The 17,647-nt window shown below is 38.9% G+C and overlaps 2 protein-coding genes across 2 annotated transcripts; one reads left to right on the forward strand and one right to left on the reverse strand.

Moving 5' to 3' along the window:
• The first annotated feature begins 474 nt into the window (after window positions 1-474).
• Window positions 475-12,511, forward strand: LOC111840533 (isotocin receptor). The gene is made up of 2 exons (XM_023805468.2): window positions 475-1,625; window positions 10,376-12,511. The coding sequence occupies exons 1-2, from the start codon at window positions 707-709 to the stop codon at window positions 10,621-10,623; spliced, it is 1,167 nt and encodes a 388-aa protein (XP_023661236.1). The 5' UTR covers window positions 475-706; the 3' UTR covers window positions 10,624-12,511.
• Window positions 12,167-17,265, reverse strand: LOC111840522 (caveolin-3-like). Its single transcript, XM_023805447.2, has 3 exons — window positions 17,145-17,265; window positions 15,774-15,914; window positions 12,167-14,132 (listed from the first exon to the last, which is right to left on the reverse strand). The coding sequence occupies exons 1-3, from the start codon at window positions 17,154-17,156 to the stop codon at window positions 13,791-13,793; spliced, it is 495 nt and encodes a 164-aa protein (XP_023661215.1). The 5' UTR covers window positions 17,157-17,265; the 3' UTR covers window positions 12,167-13,790.
• Between the last annotated feature and the right edge of the window lie 382 nt (window positions 17,266-17,647).

Here is a 17,647-nt window from a genome sequence, read left to right on the forward strand (position 1 = left end):
GAAGGTGTTTAACGTCATCGTATTACAGACATTCTTTCATTGCTGTCTCGCTATGGAACACAGGTCCACCTAGTGCCAGTGAGGTGTAACATCTGCGTGATCTCACGCTTATTTGCAGAGACAGAGTGGTCTTGAGGAAGGAGGACAGAGATTGATCAAACTTGCTGGACTTGTGTCGAATCAGTCGAACGGGAGATTTTTATGTCACACCTTTCAGAAACTGATGAAGAAAATATGTAAGTTGATAAATCAGTTTTAGAAATTGTTGGGGTTTTTTTTTTTATAGTACAACTGAATACGTGTTCATCTTTATTATCATTATATTGATATTGTTTGATGTGTGTGTATATGCGTATAAATATATAAATTTCTCTTTCTCTCTCTCTCTCTCTCTCTCAGACACACACACACACACACACACAGACTCTCTCTCTCTCACTCACTCCCTCTCTCTCTCTCGCATTGTAACTCTGCCTCAGTTCAACTCGATGATGAGGAATTTTACTGGATGAAACAACTGACTCTCCTTTGCAGTCTCACATCTCAGCTTGACACCTGTTAAAATTAAAAGAAGACCTAATCGGGGAAACACGTGTAGCTGTAAGTCGTTTGCAAGATACCATTAATGTCTACGGTGGAAAGACCGTATCAAAGATAATCGCTCCAGAGTCGAGAGAGCAGAAATTAAACACGGCGACGTATCGTGATGGAGAGTGCTTATAGAGATCTGGATCTCTGGCCAGTAAATGAGTCCTGGAAGAATGGAAGTTTTAACAACGACACGGAAGGGGGTAACCAGACGGTGAACGCCCTGAAACGAAACGAAGAAGTAGCCAAAGTGGAGGTGGCCGTACTCGTCCTGGTCCTGTTACTTGCCCTAGCTGGCAACGCGTGTGTCTTAGTGGCGATCCATACCACAAAGCACGGTCAATCACGGATGTATTATTTCATGAAGCATCTTAGCATCGCCGATCTTGTGGTGGCAGTCTTTCAAGTCCTGCCACAACTCATTTGGGACATCACGTTTCGATTTTATGGACCCGATTTCTTATGCAGACTAGTTAAATATCTGCAGGTCGTAGGGATGTTCGCTTCAACTTATATGCTCGTTCTGATGTCCATAGACAGATGCATGGCGATCTGTCAGCCACTGCACTCCTTGCACAGGAGAAAGGACCGCTTTTATGTGATCGTCTCTTGGACTCTTAGCCTTTTATTCAGTACCCCTCAAGTGTACATCTTTTCCCTGAAGGAAGTGGGCAACGGAGTTTATGATTGTTGGGGAGAATTTGTTCAGCCATGGGGCGCTAAAGCATACGTAACGTGGATTAGTATCACTATCTATATCATGCCTGTTACAATACTGAGCATCTGTTATGGACTAATTAGCTTTCGGATATGGCAAAACTTGAAACTTAAAAGGAAAGAGCATTGCATAACTCTCACGCCTAAGGCATCAAAGGGCGCTGCGCTTTCTCGGGTGAGCAGCGTAAAGTTGATTTCTAAAGCAAAGATAAAAACGGTTAAAATGACTTTTGTGATCGTCGTGGCGTACATAGTCTGCTGGGCGCCCTTCTTCTTCGTGCAGATGTGGTCAGCGTGGGACCCCGCGGCACCCAGAGAAGGTAAACATCCAGAAATAATTTCAAATCGTGAGACAAGTAAAATTGGCCACTAGCTTGCAATGCAATCTTAATGTGAATTAGTATTGTACACCACCAGCAATAAAACAGATCCGTGCATATAGGCTATTAAGCAAATACATGAATTTAATCTACACACGTGCACGTTCTTCCGTAGATTGACCTGCAGCATCTTCCCCTTTTATTGTTCTTCGGGTCTAACCCAGCTCGGATTATTTGGATTATGTTGAATGATTCCCAGTCGAAACACTAGACTGTAGTTAACCTGTGCTTATATAAACGATACGTTACATCAATGCTATATTAATGGGCATTAGGGGAAAATTGACCCTCTGTATTTATCGAAACCAAAAAGAAAAAAAAAGATAAATACAAATAAAACCTGTTAGCGGATATGTACCCCTTTTGTTTTAAAAAATTAATCCCAGGTAAACATAACTAAGCAATTCAATCAATACTACTGTCATGGTGTGCGAGGCGAAGTTAATCAGTTTTCGAACAAAAGGGGTTTTATTTAACTGAATGGGAACAGGGACACAAACAAGGCTGCGAGGGGTCAAAACGAGAAGGCTAGTAGGGGGTGAGGACACGGACAGACAGGAGGAGTGACGTCAATCACCGGACTGGAGCTGACAAGAAAAACATGTAATTACATGCAGAGGCCAACGAGGGGCAACAAGCAACAGGCGTGGCTGATCAGGGCCACCTTGGGGAGGAGACGGGGGGTCTGGCGTGGCTGATCAGGGCCACTTTGGGGAGGAGACAGGAGGGTCTGGCGTGGCTGATCAGGGCCACCTTAGGGAGGAGACAGGAGGGTCTGGCGTGGCTGATCAGGGCCACCTTGGGGAGGAGACGGGGGGGTCTGGCGTGGCTGATCAGGGCCAATTTGGGGAGGAGACAGGGGGGTCTGGCGTGGCTCATCAGGGCCACCTTAGGGGGGTCTGGCGTGGCTCATCAGGGCCACCTTAGGGAGGAGACAGGAGGGTCTGGCGTGGCTGATCAGGGCCACCTTAGAGAGGAGACAGGGGGGTCTCGCGTGGCTGATCAGGGCCACCTTAGAGAGGAGACAGGGGGGTCTGGCATGGCTGATCAGGGCCACCTTAGGGGGGTCTGGCGTGGCTGATCAGGGCCACCTTAGGGAGGAGACAGGAGGGTCTGGCATGGCTGATCAGGGCCACCTTAGGGAGGAGACAGGAGGGTCTGGCGTGGCTGATCAGGGCCACCTTAGAGAGGAGACAGGGGGGTCTGGCATGGCTGATCAGGGCCACCTTAGGGGGGTCTGGCGTGGCTGATCAGGGCCACCTTAGAGAGGAGACAGGGGGGTCTGGCATGGCTCATCAGGGCCACCTTAGGGGGGTCTGACGTGGCTGATCAGGGCCACCTTAGAGAGGAGACAGGGGGGTCTGGCATGGCTCATCAGGGCCACCTTAGGGGGGTCTGACGTGGCTGATCAGGGCCACCTTAGGGGGGTCTGGCGTGGCTGATCAGGGCCACCTTAGGGAGGAGACAGGAGGGTCTGGCATGGCTGATCAGGGCCACCTTAGGGAGGAGACAGGAGGGTCTGGCGTGCATGACGGACAGTACGTAACATGTGCTTCACAAAGCTTTTAAGTATTACCTCACCCCAGCTTTACGCTCGAATAAACATCCTGTTACCGCAGTGCAGACTGTCAGGCAATGTTTGGTAGGAGATTGCAGCATGGCTTTCAGGTTTGGCTGATGAGAGACTAATTCATAGAATCTACTATAAAAAGCATTCATATTTAAATCCATTTTCATACTAACAGTTTCCACATCCTTACATCTGTGAGCTTCATAGTACAGAATTTATTCCTCAGCAGTTCACATTAAGTCAAGTGGGCTGTATTGTCATACCATACATAAACAGGTATATTGTGGCATGAAATATTGTTCCCCCAGGACCACAATGCAACCTACAAGCTTTTGGTTTTTGTAATAGTTAAAATGCAAAACACAGGATAGTGCAAAACAGGGGAGGGGGTACTGTGTCCTCACAGTCTCTGGGAAGAAGCTGTTGCTGAACCTAGCAGAACTGGCTCCGATGTTCTTGTACCTTCTGCCCGATGGGGGCAAGACAAACACTCCAGGGGAAGTGTGGCATGTGGCATGAATGGTAGAAATTTAGAATTAAAGCAGAGTCTGTTCAAAATTAAATGCAAATTCAGGCTTTCCGTCACTATACAACTACAGTTATTTAGCATAGCTAAATATTTCTTTAATTCAGACAGAAGTCTTGAAATAAAGAGAAACAAATTATGCCTATATCATTGTTGCATGGGTCAAGCACAGCATCTAAGACATAAAAGTGTTTCATTTCAAAATGTCCACTGACATTTTCTTCAGTTTATGACATTGCCCTCAAAATAGCCGAGAATCCTGGGATTCTGTGTAATGTCACAACCAAAGGCCTTGCATTACCAGTAAGGAAAACTAAAGTTTTCTTGTAAAAATCTTAATGTTCCCCATTTTGAGTATTAAAATACAACATGCTATAATGCAATCAAAGAAATAATAATGCATTGTGAATTGAAAATTAACGCTAATGCATTAAATTTAACAGCCTTGATTTTAATGCACAAAAGAAGTATATCAATATGAACAGTATTAAGTTACTTAACCCTTTGGGGTCTAGGGGTAGGAAACACACTTTCACTGACTGGGGCATGATCACACATTTCTTCAAATATCATAAACTTAATTCATGGCAAATAAGTTATTTCTTATATATTTGTTTTGCCATCACACTCATCTTTATTTTAATATATATTGTAAATATGTCAGATTTTTGTTAAGTTTGAAATTTGACATCAAAATATAGACATTGCAAAATGCAGTTTGGAACATTTGCAGAAACATTATAAAAGTACATAGTAAGCAATGCTGGCAGTTTGTTTTGATCCCAGATATCTGATCACCAAAGTCTTGGCTACATGAAGATGACTAAATGGTGTAGATGCAACATTCATTTGGATAAATAAATAAGAAAAACCTAACTCATGTAACTATTTCTGGCTCCTTTCATTGAATATGTAGCAACTTTCATGTGTATGAATGATCCATTGTCACCTGGCCACGTCCCCAACCCCCTTTTATGGTGCTGATGGGGATATATCTGGATCGCGTTTCACCGTTGCGCTGTTAATCAAATTACCATGCGAATGCGATTTGAATACGCGCTAATGCGGCTATTTAGAATGTGAATAGCGATCTTCAGGTGAGAGCGGCACTACACGCCCCCGATGCAGGTAAAACAAAGTAAGATGACATGGTTTACTTTTCTGCCGATTTAACCTAATTAAAAAAACTTTAATACTTCCGACAATGGACGTTTTGAAAAGAAGACAGATTACGGATTTAGCCAGCGTTTTTTTCATGATTCTACATTAAGATTTCAGCGAGATATAAACTGAAATAGACGCGAAAAGTACGCGATGTCGCCGCCTACATCATCAGCAGTCCCAAGACCAATGGTTAACTGTTCCCTGCGTTGTAGTCTTGGGGAATATCAGACAGAAACCATAGCATAGTAGATGGACTGCCCTGTTTTGAGGTGCTCTTAGACTCTTGTTGTGAAAGCCAATAAATGTGTTTTGAGTTTTCTGAGTCTTTGCAATGACCTTTGGATGATTAATTTAAGAGGGAATTTGTATAGCCTATCTTGTGCAAGGTCATTGCAGGGAGAGCACAATGGGCCAATGAGTATCCACAAATACTTCTGAGTTCTGAGTCTCAGGCATGAGTCATATTCACCTGGAGTATTGTGAAGACAGAGTTCATTAACAGGCTAATGCTATTGGCAGAGGGTGTTACTGAAACAGTTATCCAGTTAACACTAGACAGTATGTCATATCTGTCACTAGCCATCCATGGGAATCTTTTGCATGATATAGTTGTACATTTTTAAGGGCTATAGGGGTAAACAAAGTAATGGCAGTTAATTTTCAAACCTTCTAAAGGGCAATATGGAAATATTTGTAATCTTGTACTCAAACCTGACTTATCTTCAAAGGATTTTTGTTGTGCTTTGCTTGCTTTTGAAAATGCACAGTAGTAATTTATTCCTTTTATGAATCAGTATAAACCAATTTATGAAGAGAGGAATAAAATGGTTATATATTGCTAGTACTTCATTAGTGAGATCAATGTTCCATTTAGCATGGCAAGCTGTGTCATTAGTACAGCAATAAATAATTATTCCACATCCATTTAAGCTTTCTTAATGCACAGTAGTTAAGAAAATTAAATTAGAAATCACTATTTAATTACTAGGCAGTTGACTGTATTCTTGACATTTTGTTTTATAGTTGTTTTTAGTCATAGGTTCTTGGTTGAGCTAAGGTAGGGATTCCCTGGTCCGCGGCCAGTTTTGTACTTTATAAGTGGTGGTGTTTTGGGGAGGGCTTGGTTAATTTCCAAAAATGAAGTATTTTTTTCAACTCGCACAATTTTTAACATCTGTTAGGTTCACATGTTGTGATCTCACCTTCAAAAAAGTCAGCACCTAAAATTTAAATCTGGCCCACTGATCGATTTGATTCTTGCACAATGTAAAGTAGTCCATGGACATCAAAACATTGGGAATCCGTAATCGAAGGTAATCAAAATTATTCAGGATTATTCACTGAAATGCAGTTTCACTGTCCCTGTACTGTAGGAAACCAATGAAATCAGTGAATACTGGAATCGGTGCAGACTGTCAGCCTGTTACATATGGGACTGAGTGACGATCCATGAGGTGGTTAGCAGAGAAAGGGGCTTTATTCAGAAATGAAATGCAAACTAAACGCAGAAACAAAAGGATCACAAGTGGTCAAAGCAGGTAGGGCAAGAAGACTAGGAGTACAAATAACACTCATGGAAACATTTGTTACAAACTGGGGCCTAAAACAGTTAACACTAACAAACCATAAGCATGTACACAGACAACACTAACAATGACTGACAAAGAACTGGGGCAAGGGTAGGTACTTATATTCACAGCAACTTCATGAGCACATCAGGCCTGGGAAGAGGGAGTAAGACGGGACAGTCAGGAGCACCTTATGACCAAATGGGAACATGATGGACACGGTAGGGTCTGATCCTGACTCAACAACAGCAACGCTCAACTGAAGCACGTGTTGGCCGTCTTGAGCCCCCTGTGCTCCGCGTGCTAATGTCTGTCTGATGTGGTTCTTCCCTGTGGACAATATGAGGACCACATAGACTTGCAGGTAATTCAAGTATGAATGAGAAAAGAGCTTTTCTGGTATGTTGTGCATCTTCATTGTATCTTTCCCAAGCCTATTTGGGAAATTTCATTCGAAGGCAGTGATACAAGAAGCCTTTCTCAGTTTCACTTCATGAATAGAAAGTTTCATGATCAAACAAAGTACTTTACAGATGATGGTGCTGGACCTAAATATTTTCAAATATTTTAAAATTGATATACATAAAATATTTGAGAGCATACCTTCCGATTTATGCTTGCCTTGTCCACAGGCTTTGGTTAAAGAATAAAAATGAACATATTGCAGAATATAATTTTATACTTAAGTGACGTTTCTCACAGTTCTGTGAGATAAATAAATCTATAAATAGGCAAGATGACATATAAACAGCACAGAAATCCTTTATATCTAAATTTGAGGTTTTGCCCCTCAAAACAATTTTTAACCTCTTTTTGTTAGGAAAAAATGCTTAAAAACGTCAGCAGATTTACGTTTTGTTTTTTTTTTTAATATTGAAACACGGGCTCCCCACCTTATGCTACCCAGGCTAGATTTAAACAGGGGGGGGGGGGGGGGGGTGGTGAGCAAAACATTCTGTGGTAATTTTAATCTACTCCCATTCATTCTGGGAGGCATATTTATTATTATTATTATTATTATTATTATTATTATTCATTAGTTCGTTATATGGCCTGTGAAATGCATGGAAAATAATAAAAATAGGCATTAATGGCAAACATCATTTGAAATGCAGTACATGTGCTATATATTTTCTATGTACAGTATTGTATCTAATGTTCTATAATTGCCTTACTAGAATAATATGTAATTTGGTTTGAATGCCCTAATGGCAGTTATTGTTGGTCATCTTGTTTTTCAGACCAGCATATTTCTGCATATATGTGTATGTATATATGTGTGTGTGTGTGTGTTTGTGCGTGTGTTCTCAATTTATAGGTGTGCGTCTGTGAATAACATTCATTTTCTTTGCAGCTAATTGGTTCTTCTCTGTTTCGCATTCATGAAGCACTTCTTCCTTGCTTTATAGGACTTCAGTCCTAATTCTAGGAGCATGATATGAACTCTTCTAGCAGTGCAGTTCACACCTAGACTTAATGTTTCCCATTCCTTTTGAAGGTCACTTGATGTCATCCTACGATTCACAAGAAACTGTTTGATAAGTTAACAGTCATCTCTGGCATTAGAAGGTAGCATCTGCCCTTTACCTGACTGGTTTCTGGTCGTTCCCAATGTCTCCTGCTTCACTTATATTGAATCAAATATATGACATTTTCTTGCTAATAAAACTATTCAATCTTTTTGGAAAACTTCATAATGATTTTTAGTAAGGTGTTACTTATTCTTTGTTATATGTGATTCTACTAATATGTAGCTTTGAATTTTTGATGATGGAAAAGGAAAGCCTCTCGGGAAAAAGAGAAAGCACTCATACACAATCACTCAATGCAGCCACTCTAAGGATGCCAGTTCAAATAACTTTATGTGAGGAAACTCATAATTTTCTTTAATTATGCTTGAGTCATTCTCTGAATTGTAAGAAATGCAGTATGAACATTACAGATAGTATTTTTATGATAAATAGATATTTATTGGTGCTTTTCCTAAACAAAAAAGGGAAAATTGATGTAATCGCAGACTGGACTGTAAAGATGCAAGCTCACATACCTTTGGATTCCCATTTAGAATGGCTTATAGGGGAGCTTGTGTATTCAAAAGAAAAGAAGCTTTTACTTTAAAAGAAAAGACACATTATCCCAGTTTATATAAAAGATATTAGTGCTTCCAGTTCTCGGTGGTTTTGGTTAGTGTTTTCATTTCTTGAGAAAGTCATGGGAACATCCTGGAATTTTTCATGTCATAGAGAGAGACAGCACCCTGTAGTACTATAATCATGCAATTCCCTAGTACAATTTTTCTTCCATAAAATAGATACAATACAAAAAAGCATAAATTGTAAAAAAAAAAAAAATTCAAAAACTTTGTGTCCAAGTAATTTATTATGATTATCCAATTTATTCTTACGTAGGGGACAGTAAAATGGCACTGCTGTTTTTTATTTTAGTTTTTAGGAGCAACAACAGCTTTATGAAGTAACAAAAGTAAGACGTCAGATGTTCTTCATGTTCTAATACCCGTGACACTCTTCATGTGAGACAAAATGTTCCTTATTATGTTTGTAATTTTACGTCATATATTTCCTATGCATAATTTTAAGCCAGGATGAGAAATGAAAAATGTAGAATAAAATGAGGAGACGTTTTCAAAAACTATATATATCAAACTTGAAGGATTAACTATCATAACTGTAATTTAAACATACAAGGTTCTAAATCGAGAAACAGTGATTTATTGTTAAATCTGTAGGTAAATAAAAAAGCACATGCATAGATTTGTTTCTTTTGTGTATACAATATATTGCTCATTGTATTCAAAGGGTAACATTTTTAAACTATACTTCAACTACTTGATTTAAACATAAATATATTTTTTCCAAATCTTAAACTTCTAGAATCCACTCACCCCAGTGCATGAAATTTGTGATCCCCATGAGCTTAATTGTACTTGTAATGTGCTTTAACCTTACATGCTATGTGTGTCGACCAATGCGTTCAAGAGAACAGGATGAGAGCATTTATGGTCTGATACACTGATGGGAATATTGGGAAGAAGGGGATTTTAAAAACAAGCAAAAGCAGCTTGTCCAGGCATTTTTTTGTGGTTATTTTTCTCCGTCTCTCACTCCTTTGAGTTCTTTTCAGTCTGGTAGAGAATGAAGTAAATGTTTTCATTGAAGGAAACGTTTTATTGTTACCATTCAGTATCACGTATTATAGCAATGGGTATTTCTTTGTACAATAACTGTTTGTAAATTAATGTATAATAGGAATTCTTTGCCAAGTTCTATTGAACCAGTATCAGAATGTATTCACTAGTGAGACTTCTAAGCACTTACGTAACTCGCTCTGGCTAAGGTTGTCTGCCTGGTGTTGTAAATGTAAATAGGATTTCCACAGATGACATGTTGTCATGTTTTCATGATTGTCAAGGATTTTTATGGATCATATAGTGTATTGCATATTACTGGAGGGTCAAGTGAGAGGCTTTGTTGATACAGATATGGACTTGTTCCACCTGCCAATTTTTTTTCGACTATTATTTTGAATTGACTTCTTCCGTTTTGTTTTGACCTATAGTTACCCAGACAACAATTTGATGTCGGTTCCAAGAACAGCAATTTCCTCTTATTTGTCTGATTCCCCAGTTGTGCCCTGATGCATTGTTCTTATATTTATTTGGTATTTCTTTTTGTACCCTATCCTTGTCTGAGACTCTGAAAAGCGAAGGGTATGTTAAATAAACTTGTTTTTCTTTAAGTCCCTGTGATGATTTATTTCTATCCATATTTACATCTCTTGCATGCAAAAGTATCATTTAACAACAACCCATATACATTTTGTGTTCAATTCTCCTCTTTTTCAGAGATTGCATTCATCATTTCCATGCTATTGGCCAGCCTGAATAGCTGCTGCAACCCATGGATCTACATGTGTTTTGCGGGCCATCTGTTCCACGACCTGGTGCAGCGCTTCGTCTGCTGCTCCACACATTACCTGAAGTCCTCGCAGTGCCACTGTGAGCGGGAATCCAGCCACCGGAGCAACACCTCCACCTTTGTGATCAAGAGCACCACCAGCCAAAGAAGCATCACACAAACCTCCATAACATAAACCCCCTTGCCGGTCTCCTTCCATGCAGTCCTTCACTTTGAAAAGTTTCTGCTTTTAAGTTGAACCAAACTTACACATGTGCTTCCTGCCAATGTTGTATCCTCCTTCAGCTCCAAATCCATATCAGGCTGGAACCTTTATTGCCTGGACCAGGGGTCACCAACCTTTTTGAAACTGAGAGCTACTTCACGGGTACTGAGCCATACGAAGGGCTACCAGTTTAAGTTTAGGTCCTAAACTTATCTAAACTTCACGTATAATAAACATGTTTTAAATGCTTTTTTTTTAGATATTGTCATTTTCAAATCCATATAAATGCAAATGTGATTAAAGAAGAATAGCAACAGGATAAAATTAAATTTTAGATGCTGCTCACTGGTGAGTTGTGCTATTTTTAGAACAGGTCCGCGGGCGACTCATGTGGTCCTTGGGGGCATCCTGGACCCCGCGGGCACCATGTTGGTGACCTCTGGCCTAGACCATCAGTTCTTTGCTGTCTTACCTACAGTAGTTGATTGTTTTGTCCAGCACCCACAGCTAGGCATTTCATAAAGCACTTATCCTTGCAAGATCACAATAATAGCTTTAAACTAACTACTGTCAAATAAGACATTTCTATAACCAGTTTAGATTTTCTGCCCATACCTTAAAGAGCTTTATTCACACTGTAGTCAGAAATGTTCCTTGTGCCTAAAACAGACCACTGCAAATGGCCATGTTCTATCAAAGAAATTAAGTGAAAGAAAAGAACTACTAACTTTATTATAGAATACAAATATTTTAATTTTTGTTTGATCATTTAGATCATGAAGAGTTTAGGTGAAACTATGTTTCCAAGTACCATCCATTGGTTTCATTATATTATACAGCTCAATAAAGGCTTCTTTGCTCACTTGTTTTTGTTATTTAAGTTAGCCCTCAAACTGTAGTTTATTTGTACCTGAAATTATAACAATTCTTTCATCTCGCATAATATTAAGCATGAAAATTTTAAAAATTACATTATTGTAGATATTATGGTTCACTGAATATCTCTCACCCGAATTACATCTCCCATGAAAATTATACTTCTGTGAACGCAATCTGTTGTTAAAGTACACAGTGCAGCTTGTCTTACGTGCACTCAGTGGCCGATTCATTAGGTACCTCTCCGTAGTACCAGGTATTCCTCCCTCATCTCCATAACCCCTCAAGAATTGGGGACTCATGCAATTGGGGCTACAAATCAGTAAAAAACCCAGGAAAGTGACTTTTTCTGAAATGTCTGGCACCAGCAATCATAGTACATTAAAAATCACTTAGACGATGTGTCTTAGCTGTTCTAAAGTTTAATGTAGCAGTAACTGAACCACTTGGCTATCTGTATGCTATATATATTGAGTTGCAGCAACAGGATTCACTATTTGGAGGAACAGGCTGTTTGTATTACCTCATAATTTAGCCACTGAGAATAGCTTATTTGGGGTAACTGTGTTTGTATATTTTTGTTATTCTGCACACAAACATTATTTATTGGACACTGGGTAATCTGCAAGAATAAATATCAAGTGAACATTGGTTTTAATGAATATATAAGTAAATTAACACTTGTTTTCTTCATGAGGAAAAAAAACATATTATTTTGATTTTTTTCATACAACATACTAGCAAATATCCAGTTATATAAAATACTGTATACATGACATATTTTAAATTGAAACATATTTCTTCCATCATCTTTTTGCAAACACAAAAATCAATCAGATCACTGTTTGTCATTAGTATTTTCCACAACCACACCCCTCATAGGTCTCATTTCCCTAACTAAAACAAATTCCATGTTTTTACTCTGACCTCTATTGTTAATAGTTCAATGACATCTGGAAAAAAAAACTGCAGGTACACCAGCCCAGCAGTGCAAAAACTGCAGATTGCACCCGATTTACATTCATGTTTTTAATGGATTCTTTCATCCATCTGGTGCACAAATTATGAAACAGCACATTTTAAACATCCAGTAGCACAAGCATAGTGTAAATCAGGCAATGTTGCGGAAAAGCCATGAAATATGAAATTCCGAAAAGTAAGTAATATAAAATATCAGGGTAATTTCTCTTCACTGCGGAGATAATATTTTGGAAGTGCTCATAGTATTATAGAACCTTAAATTACATTTTTAAAATGTATGTGCAGTGATTGAGTGTTTATAAAGCTTTTCAATGTGGAAAACAACTTATTGTGTAATTCCACATGCTTTATTTGGTCAGGTAATGTTCAATGTTCTTTATCTTTTATTTTAAATGATTTTGTAAAATAAATGTATGTATTGTTTTCTATAGTTTTCTCAAGTGAGACTTGTTTTAGTTTGGCTTTTCATTTCTTGTATTGAATTTTTTAAATCATAACTTAAAGCTATGATACAACAGGTACCAGGATACATGTATCTGTATGAAAATTCAGTTGACATTTACGCCCTCCAGTGGTTGGAAAACGCTCATACTGCATTGTTGCAAAATATGCAGTTACACCAGGCATACTTTCTCTCATAAACATTGAAGAAAAAAAAATCACAAATGGTTAAGGTTCATTAAAGGAAATAAATTGGTAGAATCTTAATTCTTGTTTATAAACATTGCATGTTACATTATACATTAAAGACAAAAGAACAGTCCCCTAAAAATCCATTGTTTTGCAGAATTTTCCCTTTTCATTTGGGTCGTATATAATACAGTAGTTAAAAAGCTCTTAACATTTGTTTTATTAGGCATATATTGTATTTTTAATAAGAAAGCTCCCTGGAACATCATTTATGGTTTTTACATTCCAAAAATTATTTGTTTAAAATGTTGCCAGGCAGAACCACACACAGCCAGCTGCTTCCTCTTCATTTGAAGCTATAAAAACAGGCAGAATAGCTGTGAACATGGTACTGGAAACAGGCCTAGAATGGGTGAGCCATCCTCTATTAACATAACTGAACCCAGCTATTTGCTTGTGTAATAGAACAGCAAGACAAAAGGGTTCTCCTTTGGAGCTTTTGGTTGCAATGGAAGCTCCCAGTTTATGTAGGGGTCAGGAACATATCAAGATAGGACTCAAGCTGGGTCTCGGCAAAATCCAAATCAACGAAAGGACCAGAAACTTAAGTAGCCTGACCTCAGGCAATCCTGCGCCCTGGTGTCGGACTTTTATACCTCCTTGCGCAGGACCACCCTTACACTACTGAACACTTTGCCTATAGCCTCAAACAATGGGTCACAGAAGGTGTGGATGCAGAGTGAGTAGACACGGCTGAGGCACTGGGTCTCAATCAGGTAGCTCTTGATGCAGGGCATGACAGCCCAGATATGGCAGAAAGAGATACAGGCAAACAGAAAGCCCCACAGCAGGGACACAGGGATGCCGAATACAGCAGACAGCAGGCGGTAGCACCAGTATTTGGAAACGGTAAATGTTGTGTAGCTGGCCTTCCACACGCCGTCCAGGCTGTGCGTCCCATCTGGCTCAGCAATCACGTCCTCAAAATCCACCTGTAAACCAGAGGCAATTTATGCAGCCATTTCGCCACCATATTCACACAGAAATGTGACTCAGAAATGCCATAATAGTGTAGCACAAATGTTCCATTACTGTGTATTCATTTGTCCTATTTTGGCAAAAATATTCCCACAAGGATAGTAAACCAAAAATATGTAACTGAGCCTTTAGAACTGAGCCTTGAGAAATTAATCTATCTATCTATCTATCTATATATATATATATATATATATATATATATATATATATATACACACACACACACACACACACACACACACACACACACACATGCAGGTTTGTAATTATATCTTTGTGGGGACTCTCCATTGCATTCATAGATGTTTGTGGGGACCTCACAACGTCAGAATAATATATTTCATCACATTGTAGGGGTAATTTCGTCCCCGCAATGTAATATAAACCTAATACACACACACACAGGCAGACCTATACTCATATCTTTATGGGGACCATTCATTCATTTATATGGGCAAAACCCTAATCCCAGCAATGACAACCTTAATCCCTACCCAGCCCTAACCTTAAACGTAAGTTAACTAAACAAAATACAGGCCTTTTGGCATTTTTACTTTTTGATTGCATTCACAATTCACAGACCTGAAAAATGTCCCCAAAAGTAAGGAAGTTTCAGGTTTTACCACATTTTGGGGACATTTTTCTCCCCAAACGTGATCTACGCAAACCCACACACATACATGCTTAATTCTGTAAAAATGCTGCAAATTTATTGGTTGCATAACAAAAATCTCTCAACAAGCATATCATCCTCACAGACATGCACTTTTTATTAAGTGCCATTTTTTGCCTGACTCATTCACTTCTGTTCTTGCCATTTTGCTATTTATTGCAACCATAGTCATTTGCACCTAAAGGGATACTAAACACAAATGTTTGGTGTTTTATGTTATTACAAAGGGGTTATTCATTAAAAAGCACCCAATGAGACTGCTTGTCAATGAACTTTTTAACTCAGAACCACACTTTTAGAACAATAATTCTAAAATCTATTACTACTTGAAATGAATGTTTCACTTAAAACCACTGTTTGTCTCTAATGTGATATATATTTTTTGTAAATAATAATAAATAATTATTTTTGTTATGAAACCAACATTATCAAAACTAGCAATTTACTATGAATATAATAACAGGTTTAGTTTATATTAGGCATCAAATCATGGTGTCACTTATTAGTTGCCTTTATAAACTTATAAACTAAAATGCTTACAGATCTTACATTTAAGTTTATAGCTTACACTCATTTCAGCCTTTCAGCATGGCTGCCTGGTATACAGGAATTAAAAGGCAAATAATGTATATTGATGCGACGCATCTAATTTAATAGTACTGCCTTTTCTTTCAAACACATGAACACTTGCAAAAAGCGCACAGAAAACCAGTTTAATCCTTCTCCCATTTCCCCACCACACCCTTTTTAAATGCTGCAAATAAACTTGGAGAATCTCCTGCTTTGGTAGGGGGGATGCAGCTATTTCGGGAACTGTACCAAAAGATATGGCCAGTTGCTATGTGGTGGAGTAAGCTGCAATATAGCCCCTCTGGAGTCTGGGGAAGGTCCATGCGAGGCCATGAAGTTCATGTCTACATACCTTGACCACATCTTCATTAATCTGCTTGGGGTCCCGGTTTATGAGGTCGATCTCCTTGGTGTTACTGTCCCGCAGGATCTTCTCCTCGTTGGTGTTGTACTGGTCCGCCATGGAAAGGCCGCCGTTGAGACTGTAGGGTGTCTGCAGGGCGGCAGGTGTGCGTGTGAGGATGGCAGAGCACAAGCGGCCGTGTCACAGAAGGTGGCAATGGGAGATGTGATTGCGTGCACCACCCTTTGGAAGCTAGAACCCCTTTACTGGGTGATGTCACTCCAGAATGCGAGCAGACAGCTGCTGCCACCAGCAGCCCAGACTCTTCTGTCAAAGGCACTTGGCACCTTCCCTCCAGGCCCAGTCCACATTCACGTCTCATAACTCACACGCAGGCCTGAAGCATTTCTTAAAGGGCCAACCAGGCCCATGTGACATTTCACATGTGAATATGCATGATTTGTCCTGCCATTAAACAATCTCAGTGACCCACAATTGCCATTTCAACACTATATGTATATATGAGACAAACATCAAGCTATTATTATTCAAATAATGAAGTCCTCATTTCACATCTGTAAATTAATGTAAAGTGCATTTGTTTTCTTATCAAGCAGTAATGTATTGTTTCTGTTATAACAGGCACTTACAAAGATTGATAAAAATACTGGTACACATAAATTTACAGCAAAGTAGTAAAAATATATATATATAAATATATTTTTCCAGAGTAACTCCAAGCCCAAGCATTTGGATAATTGAATACTTATCAAATTTCAATTTATTATGTTATAATACTTCATTCAATTCTGACCCATAAGTGAAATGTCAGATGAAAAAATAACTATATGTAAATATAAACTATGCTGTATTTACGCTGGTTTTCTTCTCACAGCTCAATTTCCAAATTAAATTGGTCATAACATATTTTCACATGTTGCTCGCCATATCAATACTACGGCCAAAAGGGCAGCTGTACAGAAAAATGCCGATATAAACATGTGTCAACTTGTGCAAAATGTGCAAAAATTGTCATACGTTGAAAGCTTGAGAATATGTACACATTTAAAGAGTCTTGGGAAAAAAATAAAGTCTTCTGGGAAAACACATGTGATGATAATTTGCTGTAATCATTAACACGGTAAACTTGTTTAGTGGTAATGAAGACCACTTCCAGTTGTGCTGATAGCTAAGCTGATACTTAAACTACAGAAAAAAACAAAAATCTGTCAATTTTTTATCAATACAGCTCATTCCCTCTAGTGGTTCTCATCATAACCATAAAGACATTACTACAGAAGTGAAAAAGGAACGTTTGATTCACTCTAAAGAAGATTTCAAGGACGGACACAAACAGTTTATAGAGATGAAGCAATTTACCTTGTAATGCATTGATTGAAGCTGTGCTATAGCCACAAAGCCTTTGTAAGCAGCTACTATATAGTGCTTGTTAATTATACACACGGAAATGTCTTTGGTTTCCCTTATTTTTAGCAGCACATTACTGGGATGCATTGCTTGTCCAAACAACCCATAACTCGGCTAATTTAAGAGCACTATGTGAGATTGGTGCTAGTTTTCCAATGGCTGCTTTTCCTTAGTAAGAGTCTGTCAAACAAATGGCATGATAAACATAATCCAACAATAAGCAGCCAGCTGCCCTTGCAAAAGAATGGATTTAGAAACTCAATACAGACATAATCTCCCGATGTAGAGAACGTGTGTCTGTCATGCTAATCTTCCTACAAAATGCCAGAAATGAGCACCGTGTGCCCCCCCCCTATATGCTTGTAAGAAATGTTTGTTTAATTTCTCTGAAGACAGAGAAGGGTGAGAGCGAGGGCCATCTGAGTGGGTGGGGGCTAAAGCACTGTAACTAGAGA

Source organism: Paramormyrops kingsleyae, chromosome 6 (genome assembly GCF_048594095.1).
Source record: "Paramormyrops kingsleyae isolate MSU_618 chromosome 6, PKINGS_0.4, whole genome shotgun sequence".
Lineage (NCBI taxonomy): Eukaryota > Metazoa > Chordata > Actinopteri > Osteoglossiformes > Mormyridae > Paramormyrops > Paramormyrops kingsleyae.

Excerpts from the sequence above, each read along its gene's own strand:
- LOC111840522 (XM_023805447.2), bottom strand. Across the intron at positions 14,133-15,773 it reads TTAATGAAGATGTGGTCAAG|GTGGATTTTGAGGACGTGAT; the intron begins GTATGTAGACAT and ends TCTGGTTTACAG.
- LOC111840533 (XM_023805468.2), top strand. The coding sequence starts at position 707 with ATGGAGAGTGCTTATAGAGATCTGGATCTCTGGCCAGTAAATGAGTCC. Across the intron at positions 1,626-10,375 it reads CCCCGCGGCACCCAGAGAAG|AGATTGCATTCATCATTTCC; the intron begins GTAAACATCCAG and ends CCTCTTTTTCAG.